The 18,944-nt window shown below is 43.0% G+C and overlaps 1 protein-coding gene across 5 annotated transcripts in view; it reads right to left on the reverse strand.

Annotated features, from left to right (window-relative positions):
* Positions 1 to 1,086: 1,086 nt before the first annotated feature.
* Positions 1,087 to 18,944, reverse strand: part of RAB3B (RAB3B, member RAS oncogene family) — a 59,246-nt gene continuing 41,388 nt past the window's right edge. For all 5 annotated transcript variants that reach the window (XM_062623241.1, XM_062623239.1, XM_062623244.1 and 2 more), the window contains 3 exons: positions 15,365 to 15,483; positions 6,755 to 6,879; positions 1,087 to 3,163 (listed from right to left, as the gene is read on the reverse strand). In XM_062623241.1, coding sequence (XP_062479225.1) covers positions 2,976 to 3,163; positions 6,755 to 6,879; positions 15,365 to 15,483 — 432 coding nt within the window. In that variant the 3' untranslated portion in view covers positions 1,087 to 2,975. The remainder of the gene's footprint in view (positions 3,164 to 6,754; positions 6,880 to 15,364; positions 15,484 to 18,944) is intronic.

Genomic DNA, 18,944 nt, shown 5'->3' on the forward strand with positions numbered 1-18,944 from the left:
GTGGAGAACTATGTTCTCGGTGCTGTATGGTACAAACCATAAAGCAAAGCTTGTGAAGAGCATTCACCTCCTTCCTTTCACCTTCTGGTATCCCTTCTTTGATCCTGTAACCACACTGGTTTATCAACACTACTATCCCAGGCCACTTCCAGTCAATGGAAGGTTCTGTATGAGACCAAATCAAGAATTGGGAGTTTGTCTTCAGGGCAAGCAAGTTTATTATTTCCCTTGCCTCAATAATACATTATTGCCTCACATTCTGTCTCTTATAAGTTAATACAAGTAACAATTACTATTGACTCGCTGGTGATACTGAAATTAGCTGCATGTCACTTAAGGCAAAAGGCTTTCTCTGCATCCATTCTCATCCTTTAATACAAGAGTAAGACAAGATACATAAAATATATATTAAGGGAGAGATGTGTCAGTTGTGTGTGATGATTTGGTTCCTTACTTGAAATAAACTGCAGGATTTCTCCACCAAATACTAAGTTTCTCCCTGTATTTTCCAGGTCTTTGGACTACGCCACCATGTAGCTACTTGCTGGTTTGTCCTGTAAACAACAGTTCTGCCCAGCCTAGCTTGAAGTGCCTGGAATGTGTGCGGAACACAATGAAACACAGTTATACATTAGGTACAAAAGGGAAAGTTCTCTTTGCTACTACAAAACTAAGTAAAACAAAAGAACTGAAACTCCATTTCTGCTGAATCCTTTTTCTTTTACTGTTGAGTTGCTGAAATGAAACATCATTATTAGCACTGAGGTGCTCCGTTATACCTGCCACAGCTCAAAATCATCACTCACTGTGTGATGCAAGGTTTTATTTCTTATTGCTAGTTACACAAAAGTTGCCCTTAAACCTGCTCCTTCTACAATTAGAACACTGCACTGCCCATTTATTGGCCAAATAATCCTTCTCTTTACTCTGTTTTAATTCTGCATAGAGATTCCAGGCTTAAGGATCATCACCTTGTCCAAAAAAGATCGATGTGGTTTGGTGTATTTTAAAAGCATTAAGGAGATAGATACCTTCTTTATACACACACAGGATTGCTAACACTAGCACACAAGCTCTCTGGCCAGGCCTGGTGACAACATTTGTCTTTATTTTGCAGTTTCAGGGGTTTAGATACAACAACCACATTCCTAGCGCTGCACAAATCACACGTTCAGTACTAGATCAGCCGCACACAACCAAAATCATGTCACAGTAAAGATTTCTGAAAGCAACACACATAGGGGTCAAGCCTGCAGCACAATCAGCTCAAACTACATCAGTGTAGTTGGATTCTTCTCCAGGATACTGTGCTTTTCTCCTTAGAACTATTACACTTTGAGACACAACAGAATTACAGAAGCGCTCGCTAGTGTCATGATCCAGCACACTGCAGTGCAGCGGGCAGATACTCAACTCCAGTGCCTGACATCAGGAAGTCTCCTCAGCCAGAGAAGCTCATGGCCTTCAGGTAAAGCCATAAAACTTGCAAGGGTTTTCACCTTAAAACAGCAAATTTCTCTTTGAAACCACTTAATTTACAGTTACAGCCACAATTCACGGTCACTTGCAGAGCTGGGATGCACAAAGGCATAACCATAAACGAAGGCGTATGGTGAATGTGACTTCACAGGTTCACACAAGCAGTTCCTCCAGGTATTTCAGAGAAATACAAGCTCTGCACATGGCAGAAGTTTTATAATTTTAGAGACGTTGGAAATATAGGAATATTTTAGGTATCAAGTATGAAAAACTGTTCCTCCCTTCAAAGAATGATGCAACAAGACATCCGTGGGATAACTTTTAGCTGCTGTTTTTCATTTGCAGTTATGTTTTATTAATCAATCTTCTTGCTTTTTTCAGTTGAATCTGAAACCAGAAAAAACTACCCCCCCCAATCCATCTAGCACAAAACTTAAGAAAAAAATAACAAAATGCAGAAAGAAAATCTAATAATATTGGCACTAATAATTGGCAGTAATCTGGCACTAATATTTGCCAACACTCATTTTGGCTCCTGGTATTTTTATCTTTCTGAGACAGTGCTGTTCCAAGTTTTACATGTCAGATTATGCCTCCAACTAAGCATGCAGCAGCCAGTTCCTCCTTCCCTTCATTCTGCAACAAGCCCACCATCAAGCAGTTGATCAGAGTAGATCCAGACCTGGAAAGGTAAAACTAGAGGATACAGGGGAGAAGCTGCAGGACAGTCGGCTCTTGGGCTTCTAGATGTTAAGGGGCAGCAAGGTGCCAAGCACAGCAGCACCCAAGCCCTTACTGGTGGCTGTGGGACAGTGTGCAGGCAAGGGGCTCTGGCTCCTTCACCCAGCACCAGCCAAGAGCATGTGCAGCTGCAAGGCCTCCTCATCCCAGCCTGGCAGCTTTGATTCCTCTATGTGCCCGTCCCCTATTTAGAGGCTTGACACAAAATCCACTGCCCTTTTCTCTTTGCTCTCTGGAGAGCCTTGAACTGTCAGACAGAAACACGCTGCTTTTTCAGCTTTTCTCAGCGTACAGATAAGCTGAGGTCCATGTCTAGAGGACAGCAGCAATGATTCAAAATATATGGACATATTCTTGTTTTATAAGAGATCTTTTCCCCCATTTTCTTTTAGACCTGGTCCCTTCTAATTGGTTTTTATGCTTCCTGCTGTTCTTGACAAAAAACTGTTTGTGCAGTAGAGGAGTTTATAATTAAAACTGCAGCATTCTCTGTGGAAGTAATGTTTGCAACACTAAACAACGCTTTTTTTCTTCAGTGTAACATTAACACAAGGTACACTTACAATATTCTGATTTTTGTTATTTAAATTATTGGATGAAGAAATATATAATATTAACACTCCAACACACTAAACAAAACATACCAGTTTCCTACACAGGGACTTCTGCCTTTGCACTACATGATAACGCACCACTACAAACGAAAAGGCAAAACATAGTCAGGAAAGAAGGATGTGTCTCGGCGAGAAAGGTCACTAGCACGAGCAGTTCTGCTGCGAAGGGGGTGGGTTGTCTGTGAGCCGCATGCTCCTTCCTGAAGTGCCCTTGGAATGGTCTGAATCTATACTCTCTGACATCTTCTCACAGATTATATCCACGAGACGCTCAAACACCTGCCTTACGTTGATGTTTTCTTTGGCACTGGCTTCAAAATAGTCAAAACCTGTGAGAAAAAGTGGGGGAAAATATCAATACAGACTGATAATGGAGATGGGGTTTAAAATATTAAACCTGATATTGATCAGAATTCAGACATTGGACAATTCTCTAGCTCAGCTCATTCCCACACTCTCAGAGTAGTGAGCAGAAATGCTTCTAAAATTTATGAAGCAGCAATAAGAGTCAATAAATGGATCCTTACCCTGGTAAATACATCTGCAGATGATACAGATGTGAATAAACCCAGCACAAGGGAGTTCAATTCTCCCCCTTAGGTCAGTGAAGCTGTCCTGGGCTGCAGCTGCTGCCGCCATACCATTAGCTGGTAATGTACAGAGGGGCCTTCCTGGGCTCCATGCACCTCTGATGGACCAGCCTTTCTCTATGAACCACTACTGCAGGCTAGCAAGAGCAGAGACCAGAAAGAGAAGCAAGGTCGTGGTTGTATTCCTTCTGCTGACCAACTTCTGTGCTTGTGAGCAAAATGCTCCTTGACTTTGGTCTTGTTTATTCCCATTCTTTGCCTGCTTACATGGAAAGCTCTTCAGGGTGATTGATACTCACACTGCACAGGTCATGGCAGAGCACCCATCCTGAAAAGGGCCGTTCAGCGCTGCTGAACTGCAAATAACGTTGTGTGCCTCCTACAGAGTAATTTCAGTGTCCGGGTGGCAGCTCCTTGCTGTTGTATGAATATGGATTCTCAAACACTGACCCTTCCTGATTAAAAAAAAACCCAAACCAAACAGCAAAGCTGGAGTTATGCCAGGTGGGGATGTCACAGACATCAAGCTGCTGCCCGTTGACACCTCCTGCTATGCATGAACCAGCCTTCTCACAGCCTGAACCCTGCCTCTGCCAGCAGAAATGCACTGAGCTGTGAAGCATTTCTTAATCCTTCTAACCCCAGGGGCATCAAAGGCCAACCATCACTTACAATGGCTGTTGCTTCTGTTCTGCCAGGTTATTATATTGCCAACAGCAAGAGCTCAAGCACCACAGAGAGTTTATTTTGCAATAGGCTACATTCTGTTGTGCTTCATTCTGGGGATCTTGTGCATTGCACCAGTTTTCTTTGATTCTGCCACAAAGAAAGAGAAAGATAAGTTATCTTAACTGATCAGCCTGCCACTGCTGGTGGACTGAGGCACCCTGTGTATGATAACAAGTAGGCATCTGCTCCATTCTAACACTTTAAGTATCATGGGGCAACGGGTGAGGTGATGGTGGAGGTGTCCTCATGAATGAGCAAGTGTCCTGGGTTCAGCTGCAGCAGTCAGATGGCTGTCCTGCAGCAGGAAAGGGTTCCATCTGCCTCACCTGCTGTCTTTGATGATGGTTAAAAGCAGATATATAAAGGGCACGTGGAATCAGACACCTGAACTTAGGTATTTGTCACTCCAGCATTGGTTTAGCTTCTGCTATGGCTGAATCTGTTTGGGTTTAGTTCGTGTTCAGGCCAATAACAATTTATTCATCTGATTAGGAAATCATCTCAATGATGTTAATGTCACTGTACAAACAGACAAACACGCTGGCGGATAAGCTCTATGTGAATCACTGTGATGAAAGCTAACAGTTTAAGCTTAAAGTCAATAGTCAATTAAAGAGATTCCTCCCACCTACCACGCTAAGTAATTTCAGATAATGCTGTACACATCAGCACAGTTAGTGTAAGGAAAATCTGACTGACAAATCCAGACATATTTTTCAGCCCTTTTAAAAAGAGCATTCAGTATTTTGGGAGGCTACAGAGGACCAAGGCAGGACTGCCCAAAGGCACAGTCAGGTTTTGTTTTGCTCTGCACTGGGTATGTTTCTCCAAGGTGAGCTGAACAAGCATGGGGACAGGCTGGGAGCAGAACTGGGGATTCTTCAGAACAGTTTCCTACTGATGGAGTCAGTTGCTATGGTAACTCTGTGCTCATGTCCATTCTGAGGTGTCCCAAACGTAAAGGATTCAGATTCTGGATGCCAGATTTGTGTTTGCACAGATTTTGGGGGGAGAAAAAACATCAGCGGTCCAAATAGTAGTGGAAGTTCCAGTAAAACTCTCTATTTGCTGTTACATTGCTCTGGACAAATTTTCAACTGCTAGCAGTGTGATTACTCTTGCAACATACATGGGCACACATGGCATTAACAATGGTTTCGAAAGTCTGCAAGCCAGGAACAGAATTTATTCATATTCACATTTTCAAAAGCAAATGAAATCCTGATGTGTAAAAAAGAGCCCACAACTGATGTTGCAAGCGAACCATGTCTTTGCTTTGCTAGTCCTAGATTTATTATTACCACAATAATATTAATAATGGGAAATTAGAGAGTTTAGTTTGATATTTGGTCATAAACAGGACCTCTTTGTGCTGAGCATATGTAGAATTTACACTTGAAGGCTCTAATCCTGCAGGTCTTTGCAGACATGCTTCTTTTTTTTTTGCATGTGAAACATGAAAGAATAACCTGATTGCTCCTAACTCTTTGGAACAGTGACCATCTTTCTTCATATCACACAGGTTCCTATCACAAAGCCGTACTTTATATTCACCTATGAGGAGGGTTTCTATAGCTTCCCTTCATTAAATAAAAAAACAACCACCAAAGCCCAAACCAATCAAACCAACAATAACAAAACCCCCAACTAATAAATATTCATTATCTAAGATTTAACCATAACTGGCAATTTGATCACGGTCACACACTGAACTTCAACAATGGATGCAGTGTGTACTGGAACTCCAGTACCCCCAGTTTATATTCTGCATGCATATAGAATATATTCTGTACCCTCCAATTACCGCTCAGGAATTGAAGACAACATAGGATTTTATAAATTGGAAATGATGGCGATTCCTTTGGGTCTGATAAGAATCTGTGCTCTTAAAAGCTAGACAGATATGTACAGTATGCCCACTGTCAGGGTACTGGCTGTAGCTGAATTAAATTCAACAGGATTTACTTGCAACAGTATAGTTAAAGCTTAACACAGAAGCCCATATTCCATCTTAAAAAGATCATTTTTCTATAATATATAACAAAAATTATAAATAAGATTAATTTCTTTTGCTGTTCATTCTTAAATTTTCATTGCAAATGGAAGTTCTCCTTTTTCTATCCCACATCAATAATAATGTCTCTTTCCTACCTGGATAGAGAAGCACGGTACATTGTACTCAGCTCTACAGTTCTGATGTATAAACTTCTTTTTTCATTGTTTAGTTGCAAAAATAAACAAATTTATTGTACAAAAACCAATGCCTGCATTCTGAAAATTATTATGTGGCACTTGGAGACCCAGAGATAGGATTATGTTTATGAAAACTTCTTCTCTTTTAATTCTGTGAGCTAATAAAGAACCGCTCACACACAAACTTTGTCTTCCTTACATCCTTGGAAACTAGCCTGATGGACAGAGCAACACTGCAAGAAGGTATTATTCATCACTAAGCAAGTAACCTATGGACCTAGAATATATTATGTTTCTTAGTTGTGATACCATCATTGTGATACCATATTGATTCTGGAAGGACTTTTTATCATACACATTATAAAGAAGCAAAGGGAAAAGAGCAGAAAGAAAAGCTGTGATATGTACCTAGCTGGTCCGCCAGATTTTTCCCCTTCTCTACAGGTACAATTCTCTCATCCTCCATGTCACATTTGTTTCCCACCAGGATCACTTGTGCATTGTCCCAGGAGTAAGTCTTGATTTGTGTGGCCCTGCAGGAGGTCAAAAAAGATTGTTACGTTCCACCAGCCATGCCAAAATACAGTCATACATTAAGTATAAAAACAAGTACTATTAATGACAACATCGGCGTCCAAGACTGTGTTGGTTAAAAGACAAATGACCGATCTTACACACAAAGCAAGACTGCAAACTACATCATTTATAGAACCATTCTATTTTACTACTCCTTAACTTCATGTGACAACAAAGTTTCTTGTTAAGGCTTTGCAAGTGTTTTAAAATCATAAGATCCAGACTTACTGAAGAGCTGAACTTGGTAATTTCTGAAGTCTAGGGACAAAGAAAAAGCTTATTCTCCTTCAGCTGTAACCTGTCAGGGGAGTTACAATCAATTACATCTCTTAAGGATATTGTCCCTATAGAGAAAACCATATGATAGATACACATTTCATGCTAGATTTACAACTTCTTATAAAACACATAACAACAATCACAGAATGGTTTGGGTTGGAAGGGACCTTAAAGCTCATCCAGTTCCAACTCCTTGCCACAGGCAGGGACACCTTCCACTAGAGCAGGGAGCAGACAAATAAAATGCTCTTTAGCTGCAGTTTTAGTAACACCATAAGAAATTGTGTTTTGAGAGTCAAACAGATGGAAGCATCAAGTCACCTTGGCTTGAACAGGAAAACTTCTTCAAGGAAACTGAAACTGCATAGCAACATGGAAACAATTGCTAAAGAGAAACAGAAATGTACCACATCAGGAAGGTAAGGCTCTGAGAGCTAATATTTGAACCCAGCAGGATTAAGTGATACCTAAGGCAGGAAACAGCGGATGCAATGACAGACGGTAAGCATTGGACAAACACTACTTTCAATGACAGAGGGATTAAGTGAGTGGAAGCTTAAGCAGGAGCACTGGGATGAACTTAAAGCCTCTAAAGCTCTCTGTAGCTCATATGCTGAAACTGGAGTGGAGCTAGCTATGGATCCCAGGAGTCCTGGCAGTGTCCAAGGCCAGGTTAGACAGAGCCTTGGGTGACATGGTCTAGTGTGAGAAGTCCCTGCCCATGGCAGGGGGTTGGAACTGGATGGTCTTAAGGTCCTTTCCAACCCTAACTATTCTATGGTTCTACAAGTCTGACCTTATATTTGGCCACTTCATAGTTTTTCTATGACAAAACAGCAGATTTTTGTTCTGTTTATCCTGAGAGGCTGGTCCCTTCCCGTCATCCTTGCAGAGGTGTCACAGGGCCAGCAACAGAACAGTATTAGCTTGGTAGCATTCGTTTTTTTCAGACAGGCCCAACCTATTTTACCTTCACTAAGCCAGCCTCTATCTTTTAAGCCTTCCTCCCCAAAGGTAATTAGGCTGCTCTGCCAGAAGCAATTCATTCTTTCCCTCCTCTACCTCCTCCAGTGCCTAACTCACCTTCCCACCCCGCCCCTGCTCATCACTCCTCCATACAGGATACTATAGTTTCAGGCAAACCCATTTCCCAGGAGAGCCAGGAATCCCCCTCATATTTTCACTTCTCTCTAGATTGCTTGAACTCCCTTAACAATAAAGCACTCAATTCCTGCTCTTTTGAATTAGCAGCAGCCTCCAGCTCTGATCTGCTAAGGATAACTTTTAATTAGTTTGAGCTGCTTACTTGCCTTTTCCATGGGAAGCAGCCAGTCACGTTACTCCACAGTTGTCTATGGAAAAGCTCATCACAGAACAGGTGACCTCAGAAATCAACCAAGAGTGCAGGAAGATGAAATCTCCCCAGTCTCCCTCCATAAGGAATAAAGAGAAAGAAAGTCTCTCCAGCTTTCATTTGAAACACTTATATCCAGCCTCCTCTTCTGACTCTCAGTCCTCTCTCTGGATTCATTTCAGTCCATGAGGGGTTATATGGGGACACACTGCCAAATCTTAGCTATTTCAACAGAGTTACTTAGATAATTAGAAAGAAGACAAAAACCCATGAAGGATCCCCCACAAAAACTCCTCCTTGTCCGTATAGGTTAGTGAAAAACCTCTCACATAATACTGACAGTTACACTTACTAGGAATAAGTTATAGAATCACAGAATCCCAGACTGGTTTGGGTTGGAAAAGACCTTAAGATCATCCAGTTCCAACCCTTGCCACGGGCAGGGACACCTCTCACTAGAGCAGCTTGCTCCAAGCCCCTGTGTCCAACCTGGCCATGAACACTGCCAGGGATGGGGCAGCCACAGCTTCTCTGGGCACCCTGTGCCAGCGCCTCAGCACCCTCACAGGGAAAAGCTTCTTCCTTATGTCCAACCTGAACTTCCCCTGTTTCAGTTTAAACCCATTACCCCTTGTCCTATCGCTACAGTCCCTGATGAAGAGTCCCTTTTGGGTATCCTGTGAAGATGAATGTCTAAAAGAAACCCTGATCCCCATACCAGAAGAAAGGCAGCAAATTTCCAGAAGCTTCTGGAAAGATAAACAAGCAAACAAACAGCAAGGCTTGTGCAATTAAGGTGTTACAACAACCGCCAGGGCAGCCCAATATACACACTGGGGAAAACATGTTTCTGTGACACAACAACAATGCTCTGCTTTATTTGTGCTGAATTCCCCAAATTGACGATAAAGGATGGGGTTTATGCTTCACACTTAGAAGAAAAACAAGTCTCAGGTTCACAGTTCCATGGGTATATCAACAGCCTAATTTGGAGGTCAGACTGAAACCTTAATACAGCTGATGATATGTGAACCCAACTGTCTCTTAAATCAAAGTTATATTTAACCAATTTTTCCTTCCCTCTTATGAAATTGTCCAGGTTGTCCAAAGCAAGAGTTTCCATACTATTTTCTATTTACTTGACAGTATCAAATACTGAGTATATCCTAGTTTCAGTACAGTTTCGAATGAGGTATAAATCACTGATTTATCTGCACACTATTATTTGACACTATTAAGCTAGTGTCAAATAGTAACTGTCAAAGGAGCCTACTAAAAAGAAAGATATCTAGAAAGCCAGGAAAAGTCATTTAACCATTTCACTCACCTACAGGATGTGCATCTTATTTAAACAAGATTAATTACTTTCAAATATAAGGTAAAACCCATCTTTGCTTTTGTCCATTTATGTTTTTTCTTGTGAAATAACCTGACTCTGCAGTACGGAAAGTCACTCAGGTTTAATCCTTTAAGGCTTCTCAGACAATCTGTTGTATCTTTACCATTCAAGGAGCAAGAGAATAGGTCACGTTCTAGATACTCCCAAATGCATTTAAATTGTGTATCTTACTCTTTATCAGCTGCTTTAAGATAATTGTTCATGGGAATTAATAATGATTAATGATTCAGGTGAATGAAAGAAAGACTGTACTTCACATTCATATACTACCTGGAGAACTTGTCTGAATAGCTGATATACAGCCATGATCCTCCTCATTCAGGAGAAAGAACGCCTTTACTTGGTTTAGAAGCATTTCTGGAGTGACACAAAGCAAACCAGAATCCTCTTTGGGACACCCACCCATATGAAAAGTGTGGTAAAAAGATCACCTAAGGAAGACATCATAGGGCAGACTGCGAGAGAGAGTGTCATTTCCCTTGTGGGCAGGTCAGGAGGCTGTTAAAACAGTCACATGCCAATGAGCCAGAGCAGAGAGGTAAAGTGCACCATACACACACGGGAGGCAGTCTTAGAGGGGATGTCAGAGCTTTGCGAAAGGGCCTGGAGAATAACAAAGCACAACCTGCGATGGGAATTTGCCAGCTAGAGGGAGGATATAAGCTCTAAGATGCTGGAGGGGTCTAGAAGGGAAAAGACTTGTTTGAGAGAGAGGTCACTTTGTGCAAGGCCACCTTCCCACAATTTCGGTGTAGTTATGAATTCTGAGATCTATGCACACCCCTATGAGCTCAGCAGAAGTTAAGAGTTTGACATGGGCAAGAGCTTACTTGGAGTGCTAGGTCTCTGGTTCAGATGTTTATTCATGCTTTTATCTTGTTTTCTGCAGGAAGAGATGACACAAGAGAAAGCAATGAGATGGGCTGAGACTCATGCTGGCCACCTGCTTACACAGCATCTTAAAAACTGAATCCCTAAGGAGCAGTAGGCAGGGCACCAGCAGGAATTAACAGGCTTCAGGACTGAGGAATGTCCTAGTGTAAAACACATAGATGATACTGTACACAACTTGACCCATTCCAAGATTTCATGAAGAGATACAGTTTTAGGGCTGAGGAATTATGTCCAGCCAATGAGAATGGACTGGGATGAACAGCAGCCAAAGTTAGTAGAAGGGGCATCACTTTGTATTATAAAATAGCTGATGATCTTCTTGAGGTATCATCCTAAGCCTGATTGTATTTATTCTATGAACCCAGCCCCATGATCACATGGCAAGTGGCTTACTCATCTTTTATGCCAGAGAAACACTCACATTCCATCCACACATGCTATTTTAGGAATAACTGGGAAGGATAACAAGTTCCTTACTGGGTTTACTTCAACATTAACTGAGTAGTGCTGATTTATTCTCGATGACTAAAAGGCCAGCCCATCTGCTGCATCATGCTGCATTTATGACAAAATATTCAACTCACCAGTTGAATTTACTGTAGCTGGACACTGAAAAATGCATCATCAGCCAGCTGGGCTAGCAGAACACTTAAAAGAAAGAGGATGTGTATCATCAATTGCTATAATTTCGGGAAGCTTGCAGGATAGAAGATGCCCTAGGATGAGCTTGGCTCTTAGCTTTTGCATATATCCCATGTGTTTGCCCCGCTTGACTTCAGTGAGGGTTGAAGTATGCTCTCAGAAATAGTGTGGTTTGTTGTAGCCCCACCTAAAGCTCTGTAAGCAGACAGACAACTCACTTTTCAGGCCACACACCTTCCTTGCAAGGTAAAGAGCGTCTTACAACTTCGACATTGTGGCTGTGAGCTTCCCCCCACCTCCAACCTGACTGCCCAAGTGATAACCACCAGTGGTGGCTGTAATGGATGCATCTGGTTGTGATGGCTACATCAGACTCAAAGTGGATTAAGTGGAGACAGCTAACGACTCAATAGACAAGGGATATCTGAGCAATGTGTGCACACACACACCCCCCAACCATAGTGCTGGTCAAGGCTTGGTTCAAGCTAAGTTTGGAAAAGAAACCCCCTAACTTCTGTAGCTGGTAAGCAGATATGATTATGATTCTATGATCTTCTCTTACAGAGTAAGAGGCCCATCGAGCCCTGCTGCACAGCAATGGGCTGTACGCCCGTGTCTCCCTTCGAGTAGGGACACCCTCAAGGTTGCTCCTCGAGTCTGAGAGATTCCTTGCTGCAACAGATTGTCAGCGAGTGACCAATAGCATGCTAAAGGTTGAAATCTTAGCTAGGTAATATAAGTAACTAATTGTGCAGGTATAATTCTTTAGACACATACCACTGACCAAGTCTGGGACTAAGCTGGGATACAGGCACACCTAGACTCCTCTCTGAGGAGCTTAGCAAGCAAAGGGGCTCCTTCTAAACCTCAGGACTCAACAGGAGGGTCTTCTTGATTTTTTGTCTGCCCCTGTCCTCTATGCAGTAAACTGCCCTGTTCTTATCATTTGGCATGCTTCTGACTTACACTTGACCTGAAGAATGGAGCAGGCTGCTGAAGATAAAGACTCTGAGCTAAATGAACTCAAGTAGCAGACACCATAATTTTCCATGGAGGGTACAGCTCCTGACTGAAGACCAGATCCAGTATAATGTTTTTTGAAGCATAACTGCATCACCCAGGATGGTGAAAACCACCCAAAAAATCCTACCTACTCTCTATGCCAGTAAACGGCAGAGGCTGATAGAGCAGCACCAGGCAAAAAGCTTTTGTTTCCATTTCTTGTCCCTTTGGAAGTTAGGAAAGCAATTCTGCAGACTGGGAGAAGAAAACCATCTCTTAATTGTACCGCCACTAGAGGACTCTGCCGGCACAGCGATGCTGGCTTTGCTACAGTCCTCTTCCCTGGACAAGCTTCAGAAGGGAAGAAAAAGACCGATCTTATCCACTCCACTACGTGATTTGGGCCCCCCCAATCTTCCAAGTGGCTGGAAGGATTCCTAACATACAGAGTACAAATGAACTGATGGTTCACCTCTGTCCTTTGGCTGACAAGGTGCTCTTAGAAATGATATTCATGCAGTCCCCATGGCACGGGAAGACATGAAGTCAAACAGACAAAGCTGACCTTTCCCAATTCTTGCTCTTTCAGCGCTGCCTTTGATGGAATGGAGCTTAGACCACTTCCAATACTTCAGCTTAAACCTCACCTGTACAAACTTCAAAAGAGCATCAGCTCAGAGATTGAGATTTGCTATTCTGGGCTATGTTACGTCTGTTAAGTAAAACTTATCAGAGCAAAACTGACAGACAGGGAGGCAGATGAACTGTGTGCTCGCATGTATCTTGTTTCACCAGGTAACCAAGCTGAAAATATTCACTTTAGTGAAAGATATTGCCCTAGCTCACATACCTGCACTCCTACGGGAAAAATCCCCATGCAGACACACGAAGCAGAAACAGCTTCACCCGAGCTTGGTGGCCAATGTGCCACATGGAGGGACCTGGGGTTGGCAAAACCTGTGGGTTTGTGTTTTCAGCAAGGAAAAAATTATTCCTCTGTCATTAGCTGGTGAAGGACAGCTCAGGGAAGGTGCTGCTGTCCACCTCCTGCAGCATGGTGTCAGGGTACTGGAGATGGGGTGGGAGTGGAGACTGCATCCTTAGATGTGATGATCCGGACCATCTGCTTCAGTGGACAGCAAGAATAAATAATGGGCAGCTTTGGGAGAAGGCCACATTACTATCCACAACAAACCACACTGTTGTGGTTTCTGAGTCACAACCTAGATCAGGGGATACAGAATAGGTGTTCAACAGAAAGCCAAACTGAGCTGGATGCTAAGAGCCAGTGCCATAGCCAGCATGTATCATATGCTCCTGGTGGGTCACAGAGATCATTGCACATCAATCCACCAGACTTGGGAGATTACACTGACTGCTGCATCACCTGTCTTTGCATGCTGACCATATCTACCTGCTGACAGCAACAGGATTACAAGTCTGGGGGGAAACAGAGGGATACTACTTCTACGGATAAATGCAGCCTTTCCCTTGCCTCCCCATGCACTGTATTTCCTCCACGAACTCTGGTGTCACCTTGTGAGGATGCCACATCAGAACACAAGATCCAGCAACGGGGTCCAACCTTCTGCTTATCCATGCTGTGCCCACAGCAACTGCCTCACAGCAGCAGCTCAGGTGTTTTCACCGCAGGCACTGTGCTGGATTGTATCCCCTACCTCCAAGGAGGCTCCAGGCACTACAGTAACATGCTCTGGCCCTTCTGGCAAGACCACTTACTCTTCCTGCTCTGTACATGTACTTATCCAGAAGGCAGGAATGCAGGAAGGTCTGGGCTGCAGCTCTGCTTCCAAAATCAGATCAGTGTGGAGTGAGGTGGGACATTTCTTCCCAAGGACGAACAGAGGTGGCATGACTTATTAGGGGACCTCCAGGTGGGGAAGGGGAAATGCACACTAAATGCTAGTTAGACCAGTCTGTACCAGTGCAGTGCCAATGCAGCTTTGATACTGCCATGGACTTTTTATAGCAACTGACCTGATGCTTTCTTCTGTCACAGTAAGCCATAAATATTTCCTTGCTTTCTGTCACCAGGAAGTGCAGAAATAATTTTCTGGTGTTTCTGCCTGAATTCAGTGGAGCCAGAGGAGCTTGCAACAGTTGAGAAGCCATTCCTTACCTAATTTTAGGGCTAAGCCCCCACCTTTCACATTTAATAGGTAACTCCTTCTCCCTCATCCCACCATTCCTCACCAAACACTGCCTTACTTGAGCTGTCCAGCTGCTTTCTGTAGTCAGTGGTAACAGACTGGCTTTCAAGGGGTATGCTTGCTTTCTGTCCTAGGCCTTGTTCTTCCTCCTGCTATTACCACTACAACTAATTTCAACTTCACAACTTTTAAATGGATAAAGTTAGATTTTTACTTACGTTGAGCTAGGCAAGGTGAATAATGTTCCATATGCCTACCCTTGGAGAAAAACAACCCAAAATCCAAACAAACCCAACAACAACCAAACCCATTTTCAAAGCAGTTTGGAAAGATTTAGCCTTATTAGATTTTAAATGAGATTTGATGCTAACAGCCACTTCTACACCGGACTGTTTTAGCAGCACAGAAAACCTCCCAACCCCAGATAATGCATTAAAGGATTCATTTCTTTGGAACAAATCAAAACTTTTCAAAGCCACTATGTTTTAATTATAACTTCTTCATTAAAGTGAAGCTGTGGAGCATTTTCTAGAGGAGAGTTTAAAACCTAAGTTATTTATCCCAGAGTTCAGATGAAGAAGAAAGAACAGGGTGATGCAAAGCACCGTGGAGGATGGGGTGTCTGATGTTCTCAACAAACAAGCTGTGAGGAGAGAATTGGCCAAAACCCAAACCAACCCAAACACAGCAATATTTCATACCAGTCCTGCACTGCATTGAAGGAGTCTTCACTGGTGATATCATACATGAGGACGAAGCCCATGGCTCCTCGGTAGTAGGCAGTAGTGATGGTCCTGTATCTTTCCTGTCCGGCTGTATCCTGGAACAGAAAGGAATATTTAGGCTTTAAGACTCCAATTCTCAGAAACAGCATTTGTAATGAGGTCCTCTGCCTAAAACAAGGCAACCACTCCTTGTTGTTATACATTTTAAAACCCTCATTTGCTCCCATCTGAAACGAACTGTCCTTACATTTTAGGATTAATTAGGCTTTTGCATAAACAGTGATTTCTTAAATGCATTGTGACACATGTTCTATGAAAAAAATACCAAAGATGTCAACCCTTTAATTGCTCTTCTCTGCCTCGGCCTCAAGGCAATAATAAAACGTTAGCAGAGTTCACTGAGAGCTGACACTTCAAAGCACAGGCAACAGAAAACAGCCCAGGACTGTAGCAGGCAAAAGGCATTTACGTGTTGCAATTTAGTGTTGCAGTCAGGAAAATACCCTTGAGCAGATATTGCAGGTGACTCTTACCTGGGGTTAAAGACAACAATTAAAGACTTGATGCAATGAAAATTACTCGACAAAAGGAATTCAACATGGAATATCCCACTCACGACATCTGAGGTGCACATACTAATCTGAGATTTACTAAGCTCCATTTAATTCTCTTTGTCTGTAGAGTGCTGTAGAACACCTCTACCTGCAGTTGTCATTTCTATGTTCAGTCTGGCAGCATAAAGGTGAAACTGTGACATATACAACAGAAGACACGTGACGGCTAAAAAACATGTCAAATACCATCTGGTGGATGCCAGCAACATTTACTCCTCACATTCTAGCTGCCGGCTCTTAAGCTGAGGAGTGTTTCTGCATCAGATCAACAGTCCTGCATCCAATTGGCCCCCTCTGGACCTGCCTTCTGAATCAAGAAGAGTTGTGTGCTTAACGCCTCTCTCATTCAGGAGGTATCTATTATTTGAACAACCGCATTTCATCTATGTTTTGAGAAATGGCACCTCTTGTGAAAGAGCTGCAGGGAGGCAAAAGGCCTTACTTTCAAAGCTCAAGCTCACCATAAGGTGTTGACTGCTATTTACTCCTAAGGGTTAGCAGTTCTGAAATGAATGCTCCTTTAGTCCTCGCAAAACCCACACTTAAGAAAGCATTTACTGCCACTGGTTTAAAATGTGATGATTAAGGTTCCTCTTCTCTAAAGAAAAAGGCCCTGAAGGACTTATCTATCACATGGCTAGTTGGAAGAGTGAAATAAATCCATGTAAAGCACTCTTGCCAGAGTATTGAGACAGTTTCTGATCAGACATAACACATCACCAGAGCCCCAGAAAACACACAATGTGCAATGGCTCAGAAACTACTCAGCTTTAAAACCCTCCTGTTCATCATTCCCATACATGCAGCTTTGTTTTTGCTGCATGCAGGAGACAGCGTCAGCCCTCCCAGAACACATACTAGCCAGCCTGTGAAAGGGGAAAACAACAATGATCGCCTGTTGTTCTGCACCAGAATATCACAGAGGCTCTCTGCAGGAGGCAAGCGCTTGTAAATAAGCTCCCTGCAGCTTGCTTAAAAGACACTGCCTATTGCACTAGTGTGAGACCATCCACAGCTGTAACACACCGCGAATTTCCCAGGGAGAAATTCTGCAGCAGGAATCTTGCTGTTTCTCCACCAATCCTCTGGAAAAAAAGAAGGGATTTTTCCTTGAAACTTGTGCATTTATTTCAAGGCAGGGTAGTCCATTGGCTGATCACAGCAAAGCGTTGCACACTGCCTGAGAAACAGTTCTGTTCCCTCCTGACAAGAAGTACGAGAACAAGGTGGACTACACCTTGCAGCCTGAGTGACCGTGTCTTCTCCTACCGTGATAAATCCATTACAGAGCACTCTCATAGTCATTGACACCACATCCTCGCTTAGCTGCTGAACTGCTAAACCAGCCATCACAACTAGATCCCAACTATAACTCTTCGAGTGGGGAAGGTCTCAGTAGCAACAGTATTGCTCTGCTTATTCAGACATGATAGCTGCTCTATTTTAGCCCAATTTCCCATTGACACAAGGCTTATTGAATCATCAGTCTCCACACATGAATGTGGATATGCCCATAATATTTGACTGAAAGGAAACACTCTCAAAGGTACATTCTTACAAATGTTGTGAAAATAGTTGGTAAGGGGAAGAGAGACTTTAAGCATCCCTTAGCAAGCTGGGTAAAAAGCTTAGCTCAATGCCTATCTTTTTCCAACACCAAAAGATCCACAGGAGGGAGGCTTTCTTCATGCCTCGTTAGGAAAAAGACCTCAATCAGTATTAGCAACTTCTCAGATCCTGCAACCAACAAAAAGAAATACATCCTTAGGAAGTCAGGCTTCTTCAGTTCTCAAACCCACGGCATTATTGTTTTACACCTATATTGCCAGGATCTCCCAAATCCCATCTTCTGTTTTCTGCTGTGTGTTGAACTAGTTCTCATTTTGGCTTAGGGCATGGGGCTGTGACCAGGCAGTAAGCAACAGCAAGGCACATGGGCTAGCTACATGCAGAACAGTTTGGAAAGCAATCACATTTGACAACAGCTCTGAGCAAGAAGTTAGCTGTGAGGATGTGCATCCAGGCTGTTCCAGGCAGCAGCCCCAAGGGACGCGCAGGGTGGCTTTCAAACCCTGTGGGATGAGTCCAGTGCCTCGGCTCAGCGAGGATCTGCACTCAGCCTATAGAGTTAATCTGTGTGAATGCAAACTGTGCTATTGCCAGGAAGTGCTGAAATGTGGTAATTCTGGTTTGCTGATTTAACTATTCTGCCTACAAACCCCCTGTGCAGGGAGGTGGACTCCAATTTATCCATTAGCAAGAAACAGGGACGTGGCTGGAGGAGGTGCAGAACCCCAAAGGGCTACGTGTGCTTCCTTAGTCATCGTCTGTTCTCTGGCAGACAATGCACTTCCCTCATTAGGAAGGTCATTTGCATATTCATTAGTATAGACTTAGGTGCCTACCTTCTCACAGGCAGTGTGTGAGAGGGGAAAAGGCATCCTATATTTCATGGTATGTGAAGTTTATTCATAACCTTGCCCTGGTGGCTATGCAGTAAGGCAGAGATGTGATTCATCTCTATAGGGGTCTCTTGATGGATTCTTGTCTCTGTTTCACTGTACAGGTACAGAGCACGCCATCTCCCCTTGAATGTTTTTAGTTGCATTACTCCAAATCCATCTGAATCTCTGTAATATCACCCTGAAGTGACCTTTCCCCCTCAGGTTATGTTAGCTTCTTAGCTGTGAACTGGCTTAATTTTCTTGACTCACACCTTGTTTTATACAAGCTCCACTGACCATCCCCTACCCCCCCCACTTCAACATCAACACAATTAAACAAACTGCAAAACCCGAGCTCAGTTTCCATTAGCTGTCCTTGCAGAGTTTAAAACACCACAAAGCCTTTGGTAATTAGGCATTGCAGGATTTTATGTGCAAGACATTTATCTAACGCAGGAGAAAATAACTGATGCAGATTGCTTCCCTGCTCCCTCAAGC

Source organism: Pezoporus occidentalis, unplaced genomic scaffold (assembly GCF_034315485.1).
Source record: "Pezoporus occidentalis ecotype Australia unplaced genomic scaffold, CSIRO_AGI_Poc_V1 ctg25, whole genome shotgun sequence".
Taxonomy (NCBI): domain Eukaryota; kingdom Metazoa; phylum Chordata; class Aves; order Psittaciformes; family Psittacidae; genus Pezoporus; species Pezoporus occidentalis.